The sequence below is a fragment of the Tyto alba genome, unplaced genomic scaffold (assembly GCF_018691265.1).
Source record: "Tyto alba isolate M040663 unplaced genomic scaffold, T.alba_DEE_v4.0 Super-Scaffold_39, whole genome shotgun sequence".
Taxonomy (NCBI): domain Eukaryota; kingdom Metazoa; phylum Chordata; class Aves; order Strigiformes; family Tytonidae; genus Tyto; species Tyto alba.
Genome location: NW_024881314.1, coordinates 4,397,856 through 4,414,582, shown reverse-complemented (window position 1 = coordinate 4,414,582; position 16,727 = coordinate 4,397,856). Strand labels below are relative to the sequence as shown.

The 16,727-nt window shown below is 41.3% G+C and overlaps 1 protein-coding gene, 1 long non-coding RNA gene and 1 other non-coding gene across 4 annotated transcripts in view; 2 read left to right on the top strand and 1 right to left on the bottom strand.

The window, feature by feature from the left end:
- ERN1 (endoplasmic reticulum to nucleus signaling 1) overlaps positions 1–14,470 on the bottom strand; it is a 38,650-nt gene extending 24,180 nt beyond the window's left edge. For both annotated transcript variants that reach the window (XM_042802451.1, XM_042802452.1), the window contains exons 1-2: positions 14,338–14,470; positions 3,987–4,098 (exon numbers count right to left, since the gene is read on the bottom strand). In XM_042802451.1, coding sequence (XP_042658385.1) covers positions 3,987–4,098; positions 14,338–14,400 — 175 coding nt within the window. In that variant the 5' untranslated portion in view covers positions 14,401–14,470. The remainder of the gene's footprint in view (positions 1–3,986; positions 4,099–14,337) is intronic.
- A 1,359-nt stretch (positions 14,471–15,829) lies between these two features.
- LOC116964079 lies at positions 15,830–16,710 on the top strand. Its single transcript, XR_004408535.2, has 2 exons — positions 15,830–16,447; positions 16,648–16,710. It is a non-coding gene; the product is annotated as an uncharacterized LOC116964079 (long non-coding RNA).
- Positions 16,502–16,564, top strand: LOC116964096. The gene has a single exon (XR_004408551.1). It is a non-coding gene; the product is annotated as a small nucleolar RNA SNORD104 (small nucleolar RNA).
- Positions 16,711–16,727: the final 17 nt, after the last annotated feature.

Sequence of the window (16,727 nt, the reverse complement as noted above, 5' to 3'; positions counted from 1 at the left end):
TGCCAACAGATTTTTCGGCACCATCTCCATCACTGTCTACTTTCTTATCTGCATGTAAAAGCAAATCTAATGCGCTGTGCCCATGTACATTTCTGAGATCTATAAGAAATGACAGAAGAAGTTTCTTTTCCAGCAATTTTGGGGAAGCGTTTTCATCCCAAGTAATCTTACTGAGGATGCTCACTAAGTATTTTGCTGGTGGCAAGTGCAAAAAGCATGGCAGCCTATCATACTGTCACTTAGAACTGACAGCTCTTTTTATTGATCAGAGATAGCACTAAGAGCCTTAAAGAGTTTCTGATCTTAAATGTGTGCCACCCCCTTTTAATACCCTTTCACGTAAGTGCCTTTCAATACAATGTGTTTTTGTGGGGCTGCAGCAAGAGCAAAGGTGCCTTTCAGAAATTTGGGGGAAGGAGGAGTGTGGGTTCATTCTATAAACTTTCCAACCATATTCCAGCTTTCCAACTCCCAGGGAATGAGCAGCATCAGCTACTTGGCCACTGAAAAATCCTGAGAGCTGTCAGATAGTAGGACCCATCGAATCCAACAGGAAATTAAAGTATTAAGCACCCTCAACAAATAAATCCACAATCTTGATATATATAACTGCAGGGAATGCAGCTTTATTTCTGAACTACCGGAGAGTCCTATTACTAACTGACCCAATTTTTTGCCCGCTTTATGGTGAGCACAAGTATTCAGACTGCCCTTCTTGTCAGCACTACATGAAGGCAGGAAACCCAAACATATTATTGTGGTGATAACCACTGGCTCATTTACTCTGCATACCTAAGATAAGCTTTAGTGCTAAATTAAAACAAACCACACACGGCAAGATTTTCATGTTTGTTTAAGTACTGACTGATAATGAACACTGCCTTGTTTTTTTCCCCGAGTAAAATAAAATGTCTATGAATTGCCCTTTGTTAAATACCTTGTTGCTTAAGTGCAGTAATAAGATGCTCTCTTCCTGATCAATGCTGCTGCAGCACTTCAGGTGACCTCCACAACTTCTCAAAGCACATGAACTACAACACATGGTTCATTGTCTGATGAACACATGCAACTTCCCACTGGGTAATCCTCTGTAACAATAGAAGCATATTGTTGACAGGGACAGTGCACCCAACAACTGTGTTTATATACTAATATTAATACTGAATTATGCACTATTAAATCTCTCCAGGGATTTAGCACAGCAAGATGATACAGACTTTCATGGGCTATTAGTTTCCAACACTGTCACATCTTTCTTGGGTTTCCCCCCCACAAATACAGTTTTGCAAAAATAAAGAAAACCCCTCCATTACAAATTAATTCAACAATTTATATGTACAGGCCCTTGGTCCATGTACACTTAACTAAGTTAACTCATGAAGCAACTTGTAACAATAACCACCACTTTTTTTTTTTTTTTCCATTGACCCTTGTGTGTTATTCTATTAGACAGAAATAAACTAATGGGCAGTAAGTGCTTTGCAAAAAGCAAGTGAACGTACCTCGTGTATGTAAAATGCCGAACAACACAGTTAGCAACAGAGAAAAAAAAAAAAAAGAAGTCTTATAAAACTAGATTATCCAGTCTGGCAGTTCTACTGTACCAACAATAGTTTTGTAACAATTTTTTTTTTTTTAAACAAGGGAAGTTCCTTAAGCAATACACTCTGATCAAGATCCTTTTCATTACCAAAGTCCATTCACTTCTTCCTCAAAAAATGTCTTGCCACTTACTAAGTCTAACTGCAAACAAATGCCAGTTATTATATCCTTCTAGGATAGAACTATGTAGTGTATGTTCATGTCAGTTGAATGACAAGCAAAAATCAGTAAGCTTCTCTTAACACTGCAGTAGCCTATTGGAACAATAAAGTAGAAGGCTGGTAATTTCTTTTTATTCAAGCATGTTCAGGGAAAGGAGAGATCTAAATTTAAAGAGGAGATATAGGAGAAAATGTAATCACTCCAATTACCAAAATCCTTCAAAAACCACTTCCTCACCCTTTTTTACTCCAAGAGGAACTACAAAACCATTCTTTGCTCATTTATGAAGATAACTTTTTATCTGGTAGATTTGCATTCAAATGTGAATGGCTTCACAAATAAGAACAACTGGTTTGTGCTGCAGACATCAGATACACACAATCCATTTCCTACCATTTCAGTGAACCTACTAAACTGACATCAGGTTTAAAAATAGAGGACAGAATGGTGCAATCACTGTGACTCCTTTCCATTTGACCCGCTTTTTAATTTATTTCCAGAAGCGAAGAGAAACTGCTACTATCACTTCTACCACATGTAATCAGAGTTCCACTAAAAGAAATTTGTATTAAATATTGAATTTTTCATGAAGACAGAAAGAGCTATCTCTGCTTAGTAATTAAAATTATAAAATCACTTCCAATCACTGAGCAATGTTAAATTTATTTTCACAAATGCAGTTGTTCTATTTAAAAAACTGTGCTGTTCCTAAACATCTATTATAGAAAAGAAGGCCTGAGGTTTGCACAATATCCACAGCACCACTGAATGTAGGGTATTCCAGAGATAGAATCATGCAAGCCCTTTGCCACCAGTTCCACCAGCTGACACTCTCATTTGACATCTATTCTGTTCTATGCTTGTTTACATTGCACTCAATCCCATAAAATATGATACCTACAATTATATCACTACAGCTTTAACATTCTGGAAAACAAAACAAAACATTAACCTGGTGTCCTGGGTTGAGTGAGTGGTGGAGTTTTTTTGGTGGCAGGGGAGGGGGCTATAGGGGCGGCCCCCTGTGAGAAGCTTCTCAAAGCTCCCCCAGCTCCAAGTCAGCTCCACTTCTGTTTGGAAACTGAGCCAATCAGCTGTGCCTCTGCAATAACGTATTTAAGAAGGGACGTGGTGACGTGCAGTCGGACTTGTGAGGAAGAGTTGCAGCAGCTGTGTGAACACCAAGGTCAGTGGAGGAACGGAGGAAGAAAGGAGGGGGAAGGTGTGCCAGAGCAGAGATCCCCCCTGTATCCTGTGGTGAGACAGCAGGGAGGCCCCCCCTGCCTCCCATGGAGAACTACGGTGGAGCAGACACTGATTTATGGCCAGTGGCTTCCGCCTGGTTGATCAAGGTGCTATGCCCAAAGAAGGCCGGGGTCTTGTGGGAAAAGGTAGATCCCACTGCTGTAATTCAGCGCTGGGAGGATTGCAGCATGCGGGGGAGTCCCATGCCGGAGCAGCTCAGGAAGGGCTGCAGCCGTGGGAGAGAATCCAGTTGGAGAAAGTTAGTGACCCATGACGGAGCAGTGTGGGGAACGCTGCGGCCCATGGGAGGAACTCATGTCGGAGAAAGTTTGTGGAGGACTGTCCCCTGTGAGAGGGGGACCATGATGGAGCAGGGGGAAGAAGTTCCAGAAGCTCCCCCCATCGAAGATGAAGGAAGTAGCAGTGCTGACTGCACCCCCCATTCCCTGCCCCTGTGCCACTGGGGGGAGAAGGTAGAGATATTGGGAGCAGAGCTGAGCCCGGGCAGGGAGGGGTGGGGGGAAGGTGTTCTCAAGATGTAGCAATGCTTCTCACTGTCCTACTCTGTTATGTGTTGTTAGAGTCTGTAATAAATGTATGTTCTTTTTTTTCTTCCCCTAATGAGTCTGCCTTTTGCTCATGACCATAAAGGGGGATTTTTTCCCCATCCCAGTCCTATCTCGAACCCCAAGCCTGGCTCTCTGTCCCTTCTTATTGCTGGAAGAGAAGGGAGAGAGAGCCGCTGCATGGTGGTTGGCTGCCGACCAGGCCCAAACCACAACACCTCGAAAAGATCTGCAAGTGAAAATTTGAAGACGCACATGACTCCAAAAACACTGTAGCTTAATTTTGGAGCAAGAGCAGAATTAAGAAATAAAATAAAGTATTTACCAGGCCCTACAACAGCTTGAATTATCAACTGATTTGACTGTTAATTTTGTTACTGAATAGAGGGCATCAGGACACCTCCTGCTCACCTTCTTTTAAAGTCCACTTGATTGCTCCTGTCCTCTTGCTGACAGCATGCAAACTTCCATCAAGGGTTGAAACAAACAACAGTGTTTCAGGCACAGTTACTGAGCTGGTGTTCTGGAAAAGAAAAACCCATACACTGATTGTAATTATTTACTACTGAGTTTACTCGTAACTGTCATACAGTACATTATCTAGAACATCACTTCTTTTTAATTGCACAGACTGGACAACTTTCTCGTCCCTCTGAATTAAATAATTTTTTAAAATTGTTTTTTTGCTGTCAGCATTATGGAATTGCTTACTGTGCTAGGTTTGCCTAAAGACAAACTAAAGGATGCTTTAACTCAACCTTAATTTTCAATTTTATATCAAAGTCTTCTTGCACTAGAGTTAGGAGAAACCAGAGATAGGGCTGATCTAGGAAAGAATTGATACAAAGACTATGCAGTAAATCAGCTAGAGTAAGGAACTTCAAAGAGCTCAGAGAACCTAAGTATCAATGTCAAAATCATGCTACTACCAAGTAAATAGAACATGCTTTTGACAAGGTTTAGTCTCCTAGAGATGAAAATACATTGACAGGGTAAAACAGGGATAAATAAAACTGAAAGGTGATCAATATTCTACTGGGCTGACTGTGGCTGAGAGACAGGATGGAGCTGCAAGCATGTAGGCAGTCTCTAAGCAAGAGCAAAATATTAGGATAGATGCAGCTTAAAGACTGGATGAGATCCATACTATTAAGCCTCTTAATTGTGTTTTTATACCTCATGTCTCCCAATACTGTATTTCTGCAGTAGACAGTAAATAACACTGTTTAAGAAAGTCCATATGTATTAACATATCCACAGACATCTCCCAGAAAGCAGTTAGCTGCAGGATTCAAACTTCAATTTGACATTCTAATCATTCTGCCACTAGAGACACGTCACACTATTTACTCATACGGGTACAGAGTGCTCTGGTGCCTGCTGTCATTCCTATAGCACAGCTTTTGAGCCTGGCCTTTGCAGAGCATATAATTTTATTAAAAGGGCATCATGCAGACATGGAAGACTCGTAACTATGTAGTTATCATGGGAACAGTGAGGTTAAGACCAAGGTGTTTCACCACACAAAGCAGAAAAAACATGTTAATTTAATGCCTACTCTTCCTGCCTAAAGATGATCCCAAACACCCAAAGTTCAACCTATTTCCATTTACCAAGTCTCAAGTTACTGCTCAACTTGTCATTTGTAGACTGTACCTGCATTGCTCTTCTGTGTGCCACCTGCCACACTTAAGAAGTTTCACAGTTACATATAATTCTTAACCTACCACAATTCATGAAATTAAAGTGTATGCATTTTACATAATTAATAATGTCTTCAATGACTTAAATTGTAAAAAACAATTATTAGTCATGTTAGAATTATTGCAAGGCAAAATACACAATTGTCAAATTAAAATGCATGGATACAAGAGTAGCTTTCTTTGGAAAACTATATATTTTTAATGCCACTTCACTAAAGTATTAGACTTTCAGGTAAAGCATTCTTCCAGGAAGATTTACTTTTTAAACCCACCATTGCCTAGCTGCCTGCATAAATCTATCCTTGAAAGAAAACAAGAAGGGAAGCCTGGGGTTGCATTCTAGATATCTGTATAGCTGCTTTTATGCAAGAGATATGGCTTCTTTGCGAACAAGGAACTATTTCCTGTATAACACCGTAATAATCTAAGAATTATAGTAACCAATCTTCCTAATCTGGGACACTAATGAGCAAGTGGGGCACTAAGTGTGCAATGTCAGTGCTTCTCACTTCTAAGATGTTGTCTTGCATCAGACTGACAAATTCCCTCACTTAGCATTGGAGTGAGGGAACAAATGACAGGGGTGCAAATTCAGAGTTATAATATGAATATTTTGTGAGTGGGTTGTGATGAGGCCCCCAAAAGACACCAGTTCAAAGAATACCAGGAGGCTAAAAAAGCTGCACTTTAATTGTTTTTTCTCTCTTTGTAAGCCAAACTGCTGTCAAGACTTGCAGATTGAACTGATTTCACCATGTATAAACTCTTTAAGCACCAAAAGACATCTCAATCCAATAGGACACCAGCAGTAGGAACAACTGTTAGGAAATTCTCCATATCTTAAAACATTTTCCCCATAGAGTTACTTCTTCTTTGGGTGACTTCCAACACTCATTTTGTATATGGGTTAGATCTTGAGATGCACCTGACAGTAGTCATTTCAAAAAACATTTGTATACGCATAGCCACATACTAGCCCAGAGATTCTCATGCAGTCATTACTAACCATTCTGATTTCAAGCTATTAAAAAAGGGCAAAAATTTCAAAATTTACTGGAAACAGTGCTGTGATGAAAACAAGAAGCAATGGACAGTGGTCAAAATGTATTTCAAATTAACCTTTGTGCAGTAGCATTTTGCACTTATATATTAATTTTCACTTGAAGATCTTAACACATTTTCAAAAAAAAAAAAAAAAACAACAAAACCAAAACCACCAAAAAATTCTGGTTAACAGTGATTCATGATAAGTAAGGAATTTTGTTCTTTTACACAAAAATATTGAAAAGCCAGTTTACTTTTAAGCTAATATATATTTCATGCACAAAAAAAAAAAATATTAAAAATTTAGGAATCCAGGTTTTTGTTTTAGATAAGATCTAACAGTTATCTTCTTTAAATATTACCTGGTAAGCTTTGTAATAAATAAACTAACTTGAAAGCTTCAGCTGCATAAAGCTGTCTGCAGGGCTCTGAGCTTACAAAACAGAAACAAACCAAAACTGGAACAAAACAAAACAAAATACACGAACCAAGGACACTGGATGAATATTCCAGCTCTGAATTTCAACTAATTGCATAAACAAACTGTGCCCATCAGGTTAACTGCATTCAATTAACGGTCATTTTCAACTGCCAGATGTTACCCAACATCAGACAGCAGGTACTATGTATCTGTGCAAGTTCAAAGAGGAAATCACAATGAACTGCAAAATTTGAACAACTTCTTATAAACTGTTTTTCATTCAGATCTTTAACAAGCACATTTTGGCTTTCTCATACCAAACAAATGTGTATTTTCACTGTAGCTGTACTCACAAAAATTCCCTGTTACAGAGAATTTAATTCTTCTTCCAATAGATGCATAGATAAAGCAGAAAACATTTTTAGGCAGTATTTCAATACAGCACGCTATATGGTATAAATCCTATACATTATACACCACCGGGAACACAAGAAACTCCTGTTTCTTCATGAAGATCTGTCTACCCTAAACCTGCTCCATGAACAAAAACATTTAAATTAAAAGACTAGAATGACTCAGTTTGCTCTTCTATCCAAAAAGATACACCAAAAACATCCATTATCCAAACTGATCATTTTAGTTAACAAATACACTGAAACAGCATCTAAAGTGAAACACAGTAAACTGAGCAAGAATATACAAGTGTTAAAGGTGGGAAATGAAAATTACTGAAGTTTCTTTAAATTGCAGGTGGGAATTGGACACCTAGAATGTACTGACTAGTGTTGAAGTTAGTTGCAAATAAAATACAACATACAGCAAATCCACGACATCTTCTATGTATACAGACTAAGATTGTTTTTCTAGGCTACTGTCTGCACAAGTTTTTCTTATCCTTTATTGTCTTATCTTACAGATTCAGTATATTCTCCACAAAGCAAGTTCTCTTCCTGTCTTCTTCTTGAGAAGTGACTAAAAGGTGTATCATCTTTACAAAAAATGTGTCTGTAAAACAACCACCATGATTACGGTTGGGTATCAAACATCAGTAATATATAGTATATGGAACACCACTTGTTTCAGATCTGTAGATTTAACATTTTCATATTTAACATTTGAATGGCTATTTGTTGTGGCACCGAGGCTACAGAAATTATGGAATTAAATGTGAGCTCCAAAACTCTCATCAAAACATGAGCAACCAATATTGTCTTCCAGATTACTGACATTTTAGAAGGTTGCTAGTACTTGGGACCAAACAGAAAGTACTAACATGCAAAGAATTACTCTGCACATTCTGCAATCACAGGAGTATGAAAACTTCTCCATACATCTAGCCTCCAAATCATATACAAGCTGACTGATAAAGAAAGAAAACCAAAGCTGAAGAAGCTATCTACACAAGTTTCTGTTGAAAACCAGATGAACACCTGAATGCTGCCCACAGGCAGAATGACCTAGAAACTTCTCAGATATGACTAAGATCATGAAATTACAATAGCTTTTTTTAAACTTTGCTGTGTAGTATCCTTGGTTTGGGGGAAAAAGTGCCACTCCCAGCTACCATTCTTATGGTGCCTACCAGCACTTTGTGATTAACAGGGATATATGAACCCACCCTGGGATGGCAAGTGCTTACAGCATTGGCACACACCAAGGGAACAGAAGGGAACACTACTCAAAGGCTCTTCGGTCGGTCTACCCAGCCAGAGGAATCGCCTCTTCAGAGGGCTCTGGGGCCAGTCCTGCTCACTGCCCAAAGAGTTTCACTGGGAGTGACGTCAGCTCAGAGACACACAGATTGCACTGACAAAAGGATTTTGCCACATGCATGCATCTTTTCCCTTCAAAACAGTTAGGCAGCATCACTGCTCCTGCTAAGCTCACGGTCTCCATTCTGACTATCTTAATACAACTTTTTTCTAATTATTTCCTCACCTCCCCCGTAAGTCTATGTTTAAGTTTTACTGCTTTTGAAGGGTCTTTTTATATTTATCCACCAAATTTGGATTGATGTGGTCATTGCAACCCTGTGTGTCAAAGATACCATCTTCTTTGGGTGAAAGACTGAATATAAGGCAAATTTCATTAGCTCTTCCTTTACTTAAAGTTGTATTTGCATACAGATAAAATACATAAAATACCATATATTAAAAAATCTCCCATTCATCCATACTTTTCAAAGCATACTATATTATGCAGTTGTGACTAACTGAGTAATAACACTGACACTGCTGATGCTTATATGACCTAAATTTAAAAAAAAACATAGTCCATAAACTTTACCATGCAATATTGCTAACATGTCTTGAACAACATTTACAGTAATCACTTGAAGAGAAGGCTATGGAGGTAGTACAACAGTATGGAAACAAGGTTTTATTCTTTCAAATTCCATAAAACAATACACATTAAAATGAACAGATTATTTAAATAATTACCTGTGTTTCACCCAGACTCAGAAACAAAAAACACTTTCTCTTGATTTTATTAGTGACTTTTAACACTGCCTAGAGACTGCAGTATTAAGGTTGCAAATACTCAACTGACTTTATTTTGAACACAAAGCTTTATAATTAATTGATTGATGGATTAATTAAAGCCTGGAATTAGCACTCGTGAAAAGCTATGAAAATTATAAAACCCCATATGTACAAGCCTAACTTGTTTTCATTTTTACATGAAGTACATAAGAGCATTCTCTACCACAAAATAATCTCAGTACCGAGATAGACTTTTTATAAATAGCAGTATACACAGATATTGTCCTCTGCAGGAGTGAGGTGTCAACTGTTGTGATGCAATGCAAATTTTTGAAACAGATTTTTATTTCATACTGCAATTTTATTTCTGAGGAGATACAACAATTGAACACAAGAAAAATATGTCAGGACATTAAATTGCTAAGCAAAAAGAACTTAATTTAGTGAACAGAGAAAGTGAGACAGACGGAAAACCTGGTTTGGGCCTTCTTTTATTTTCTCTGAAACTGCAATAGTGTCTATTTTAACAACTACCCTCTTTGGAATTGAGTAAGAGCTTCTACTGCCTTGACAGTCTGTACTCGTAATAATCTTCCACATCAGCAATGATGTCAAATGAAGGATTTACAATATTTGGAAATTACTTGAGAACTTCTTTAGAATTAATTTTTTAATAATGTAATTCAAAACACAAATTTTCAAGCTCTCATTTGAGTTTAGCTTTGACAAATGCTCTTAAGTACTGACTGCTAATAAACCGTAACAGCCTAAAATTTGTGACTAAATAGAAAACAGTATTTTTAAGCTAGAATAGAAATATACTATCTAACAGAAATAGCATTTTATAAACAGAAATACACTATAAATTCTGGTTAACTTTCGCATAAGAATTTTTCCCTCATTCCAGATCTACCTCATCTTTAGATAAAATGTTTTAGAAATCAAAGTAATAAAATGACTCAAAACAATTCTGAAGGGCCCATGGAGTCAAACAAAGGTCAGCGAAAGCTGTAGGACAAGTTTTGGTGTGTTTGTATATGTCTATGGTACAGTTCAGTGTCAAAGACATACTATCTTCATTTACTGCAACATTTCAAATTTTTTTAAGGGTTAGCAGAGTAATGCCCTATTTTCTTTTATTACGTTAGAAGAAAACAGATCCCTACAGGAATAATTCCTTCTATTAATTTATCTGCTTAAAAACAGTACATTTGAAATGCAGGTCACCAAGTATACACAAGTCCCACTTAAGTCACTGGAAACAGCAGATAGAAAGCAAACCAGGCCACTCAGTTCCTTGAGGTTATCGTTCTGTAACCTACAAATATGTTTTGCTGTGAGAGTGACACCACAAGAGGTTCTTCAAGTATGAATAAAGAACAGAAACACTTCATAGTGACACTGGCTGTGTGATGGTGCGTTGCTGACTCTGAGAAGTGTTACTGATTTCATAGAAATAACTGAGTGCTCACTAGTAAACAAATCATGGTGCCACGTGTTACTGGGTAATAATTTTCTCTTTTCTGAGCCTTAAGTAGGAATACATACGTACTAAACTTAATTTGTAAGGTCTGATGAATGATAAAGGATGGATGGTTTGCTAACTATTAATTTACATCCTCATAATTTCTTTGGTAATGCCTGGTTTACCAAACAAAAATGTTGACAAGATATATAATCATGCAAGGAAAAAAAAAAAATCTGTATTCCTCACTCCATAATTAGCTTAATATACACCAGGCTGTATATCTGCATTTTACTAAAAAACTATTACAAAACAACTTCAGCATTGACAGCACCAGACACTTTCCTCACAATAAGAAAAGGCCTATACCATAATTTACGCTACTGAAACCACAATCAGTAAACCAATAAGGACGCAAAGAAAAATATTTTTAGACATTAGCACACACTGCAAGCATTTGGCGTATTCATCACAGAGAGCCTATGATTCATTACCCTGGTCTTGATAGCTATCCTCTAATTACATTGCCGGGCTAGAGGCTAAAGTCACTATGCATAATAAAACCATGCCATGAAGAAACTCTGCAAAATTCAGTAAGCTACCAGGAGGAGTCTTTCAGTATAACTAATAACAAAGTTAATATATAAGAAAGACTTGATTCTCTCTGTAAAACCAAAATTTACTTCGGTATTCACAAGAACACAAGCAACCAAAATAAGTAGGACAGAGTTATAAACACATGAATTTGCACTCCAGGACAGAGCTGTCCACGATAATTTTAAGTGTGCAAGACAAGTTTGCATTCTCCCCCCTGAACCCTAATATACTATCTTTTTGAGCAACCAAGATCTGCAACTCAAATAAAACACATAAATGTTAGTTAAGATAGTGACTGAAGATGTCATCTTTAAAACCTTCTGCTGCCTCACATAGGTTTTCATGCCTATCAGTTATCTGGCCAAACACCTCATGCTGAGAAAAAGAACACATTAGAAGAAAAGACATCTGGCTACAGCTGGGGTTTTCCCATGCCAGGTGCAGCCCGCGTGTGCTGCCTGCACACACCATGGAACAGCACCCAAACCAGTCCCACAGGCTGTGGAACAGACCCAGGTTCTGTATGCCAGCTTAATCCCAAAGAGGTGATTATTTCTGAGTTGCACTGATTCCATGTTAAAAGAGAAATAAGCACCATTTGGAATATCCATGGCTCTAAAAACAAGGGTTTTTTTCAAACTAGAGAGAGCTGTAAATCATTACTGTATAATATTTACAATGACTGCTTATTTATTAACAGTTCTACTGCATTTCTCATTGCTGTATCTGAGATATCACCCTTTCATGTGTTCCTATACATCACTAGGGCAATTTCAAGAGTCATACACTGTGTCCCTTAAATAACAAGAGACAGTATTTCGTTTTATAAAGAAAAGGCAGGAAAGGAAGACCTTGTATGAACATGTAATACAGACTGTAGGAAAACAATACTAAAGTTTGGATATAAGGTAACGAAAAGTACATTTATCAAAGAAAATACAGACCAGCAGATCATCACCAGGACTCTTAAGAGATCTAGAGAAAACACAATCTGCAAAATCTTTAGGCAATCTCATGTTTTTCTTGTTACTTCAATACCAAGAATTGTATTTTTCATGGGAATGTATTACTCAAGTGACATTACTAGTTCTGTGTAAGCCTTCCCAGTTAAATGGGTTAATCACAGGTGAGATGACTGGGACCAAGTTCAGAGAAATTAAAACTACTTCTGAAAAGGGACTGAAGTACGTAATAGATTTTATCTTTGAAGCCATGGTGAGGACTGCAGCTGGCAGAGCAAAAGGCTAGGGTAGGAGCGGAGAAGAGAAACAGAGAAATGGAGAACCCGAGATCAGATACTGATATGAGGTAAGATGGCAGGGCAGGGAGACCAAGACACAAGAGAACCTGGAGAAAAAAGGGGCTGAATTCTACCAGGGCCCAAGTCTAGGTTTTTATGACTATGCAAGTAAAACAGTACAAAATTTAGTAAAAATCTGTTGATTCAAAAAGTATTTTTAGTATTTAAAAATACTTCTTGGTACTCCTATTGAGTACTGTTTTTAAAACTTTATGAGTTACAAATCAGTGTTTTCCTTGCAAAATCTGAACCCCAAACCTGTCAGGACCCTGAAGAGATCTCAGTCCAACCTTACAGTCCAGATCAAGACAAAGACATTAGCACTCTACAATGAAGATTTTAAAATAGTTTTTGTTAATAGCCTGCACTTAATTTTTTCCAGTTTCATAATGAAGTATCAGCACTAGGTATGTTACACAGCTTCACTACCAAATGTGTTTACTTTAAAAGAAGGGGAGTGGAGCTATCATATCCCAGGCAAAAGACAAAGCTTTCAGCTTTGCTTAACCTGAACTATAACCCCATATATTACACCAGCATTTTCAGGTAACAATGAACAATCAATGAAAGAACATAACCTAAAACTTTCCTCTGCCACACTTCAGTATAATGGAAACAGTAAATGCCAGCCAGCCTTTTCATTGTCTCCTGATCCTGAGAATTTAAAAAGAAGAGCACCTTTCAGAAATGAATTTTTGAAGACTTAGTTTTCCATCTCAGTACACACATGGTAGACAGCAACCATTTTGAAGTATTAAAGTTTAAAATTATTACCTCTGTACAAATAGTCTGCTCAGCATTCCATCTGCTTTGCACCAGTTTCACTATTTCCTGTGCTTTTATTGCTCCATGCAATACCTTATAACCAACCTGGTTATTTCTTAAGAGGTTTTGTGGGGCAGTGACTTGTGCACTTTGGCTTTCACCTTTGAATTTAGAACTGTAGGCTCTTTTGGATACCAACCAACCATATCTACACTTAGTGCACATTGCTATCTTTGCTCTGGAAACAGAATGATCAAAATGCTGTAAGAGGGTATACAGCACATGTAGCTAGTCATCTGTATTTGGATATCAACAGATATACAATGTGTTTTATTCAGAAAGTAAACAAGCACCCTCACTTATGAGGTTATGAAGGGACAGAGCAAAGATCTAGCCTATCTCATCAGTTCCCCTAGCCACCTACAGTTTCAGCTTCCAAAAGTTTCTTTGTCCTACTTTCATCAATTACTTTATGGGAAAATAACTGTATATTTCGAAGATTATTATATATGCTCTATGCTCAGGTACGGTGTTACATGCTACAGCGTCGGACACAGAGGCAGGTACGCAGCTGTCCGGCCGGATCAGGCTGGCACACCGCAGCCCCTCACCCCGGCGCGCACAGAAGGGCACACGGCATTACTAGCAGTAAAGCGGGCAGCGTGTTGGCCTCGCAAACACCGCCGATGCGGCGGGCTGCGCGCACCGGCAGCAAACTTTCGGCAAAGCCCCGGCATGAGCCCACCGGGCCGTTCGTGCGTCCCCCCAGCTCCCCTCTCCGGGGGCGGGGGACCCGGCCTGCACAGGGGTGAGGCCTTCCCTGGCCCTCCCCGGCTCGGGCGCCCCCGCACCCCCGCCGAGCCGTGCCCACCCTCCCCCGCCGCGGCCGGGCCGCCGGCACCGCCGCTCTCCCTGCCCTCCCTACCGCCCCGTCCCCCGCCCAGGCCCAGCGGGCAGGCTCAGCCCAGGCCGTGCTTCGCTTACCCCGGGCCTCGGTGAGAGCAGCACCAGCAGCGCGGCCAGGCTGAGGAGGTGACGCGGCTCCATGGCTGCCAGCCGCGGGGGCTCGGCGGGCGCCGGGCCGGCTCCCCCCGCTGGCGCTGCCGCCGGCCGCAGCGTGTCCGGGGCGGGGCGGCCCGGCCGGGCCACCGACGTCAGCCGCGGGCGGCCCCGGCCGCGCACAGGTACTGCCCGCCTCGCCGAGGGGTCCGGGACCCCCTGTCCCTCCCGCCGTCGCCTTCGGGTTCCCCCGCGGTGCGATTTCGGGCCCGCGTCCAGCGACGCCCCTTGGCTTCGTTTTGCTGCCGGAGCCTCCCCGTTTGTGCTAATCCCTGACAAAACTGCCGCCTGCCCGGAGGGGGGGCTCGGCCAAGAGCCACATTTTAAACCGCGGGGTGCAACAACAGCTGGCTGCTGCTGTGTTTGTTTTGTTTTTTTGTTGTTGTTGTTTTATTTTGTTTTTTTTTTTAAATGCCTCGTGGGTAAATGCAGTCTTAACGAGTAGCCTCCCTCCGCCAGCACCGCCCTGCCCGGTACAATTTCCTTATTGATTTTTGCGCTTTCAAAGTGGATCGGGTCAAATCTATTTGGCATAGCTCCTGGTTTGACAGTCACTGTTGACCCTGGTGTGCCTTGCAATGCCTTAAATAAATGCAAAACTAAAGAACATGCCTCTTTGAACCAAAAACTATGTCCAAGCTCCTCTGAACAGATAAATATAAACACAAAAAATACCGAGTCAAACGGAAGAAGCTTTAAAAACAAGAGAGTAAATTTATACTGCTTGGCAAAGGCCTAGCTTCCAGATGCCTGTTTATATAACAAAGCCACTTTGTCCTTGCTACACATTGTTTGCTTTTTAACACTGATACCACTAATGGAGCCACAGAGCACACTGAGTACTAAGTATGCAATACGCACATAACAGATCGGCTCTGGCAGCTCCCTCTTTCAATAAGTGTGCATTTGATTATATGGGCAGGAGGCATAATTATGATCTAACCTGCAAGCTCGAATACATAAAAACATGCTGGAGCTACAAAACCACACCGAGATTTCATTTCTCCAGTACTGACAGATGGGTTTCTTTATGAAGGTCTTGGATTTTAAGCACTCACGCCATTTGAGAACAAGCATGCCATGGCAACAGCACGGACAAGAGGCACATCTAGACCTCTACCACACGTACACGAAGTCCTTGTAACCACGCACAAAGACAGCTACCGCAGGCAGCTGTGCTTGTGTGGAAAGCCCACGCGATGCTGTGCAAGATCTAGGGCCTCCCCTGAAAACAGAGCAGGGTGTCGGTGCCTTTGCTCCGCTGCTTCCGCTCAGCTCCCGCCACAGCACCACAGGATGGCAGCATTTCCCTTCCCACCGGCCTCCACCTTCCCCGGGGAAAAAAAACCGCTTGTAGCTGCCGTCCCGCCCTTTAGTCTGAAAATTGGCTGGCGAGTTTACGTATCCTTACCTCTCAACGTATAAGCTTGAAGTTGAACTTCATGCCGTGCTACGTTAAAGGAGGAGTTTCTCAATTGCGCAGACACCGCATCTGGCACTACCAAATTGCAGTTATTTAACGCGAGTGCCCTTCAAGAGGTAGGAAAAACGTCAAAACCAGGGTCTGAGGCGGCAGGAGGCCACCCGGGGCGGGAATACGAGCGTTGCGGTGCGCCCTCCGGCTCCCCTCGCACCTCTCCTCAGAAACTGAGGAACCACCTGAGGTAGGCAGCTCTGAGATCCGAGCGGAGCCTAAGCTTTTACATTTTACATATTAAGCCCTATTTCTTAACAGCAACAAAGTGCTGGAGCAAACTACTATGGAATAGTAGCACCATTGTTTCCGAAAAGGCGAATAAAGCCACCCAACGCGCCGGCAGAACTCAGAGTAACCAAGCTCCCTCAGAACATTCCCGCCTCCGGCCCGCCACCACCCCAGCGCTTCCCTCGCGCGCAACCGCATCAGCACGTTCCCCACCCCCGTGCTTGACTCCTATTGGTCGAAACGAGGAGGGGCGGGGTGCCGGGGCGTCGGTTGCTCTATAAAAAGGAGCTCCGCGGGAATTCGGCCTTTCGGTCAGCACGGCTGGTGGAGGTGAGCGGGAGCGGTGGGTGGCGGCGGGGAGCGGGCGGGCAGGCAGGCCGGGCCGCAGTGATGTCTCTTGACACGTGTTAGACTGCTGACATGCATGAAGCAAACCTACTACTGAGCGCCCAGGCAGCCGCCCGACCGGTGGGGCGGCTGCGGTGCAACCGCGTCTGTAACCTTCCCCCGTTTCTCTCTGTGTCTCGCAGGGCTTGTGTGGCGACCGCCGGCGGCGGGGAGCGGCCTGGCAAATAAAAGCTGTGTCCACCCCGCGGACGTGTCCGGCTGT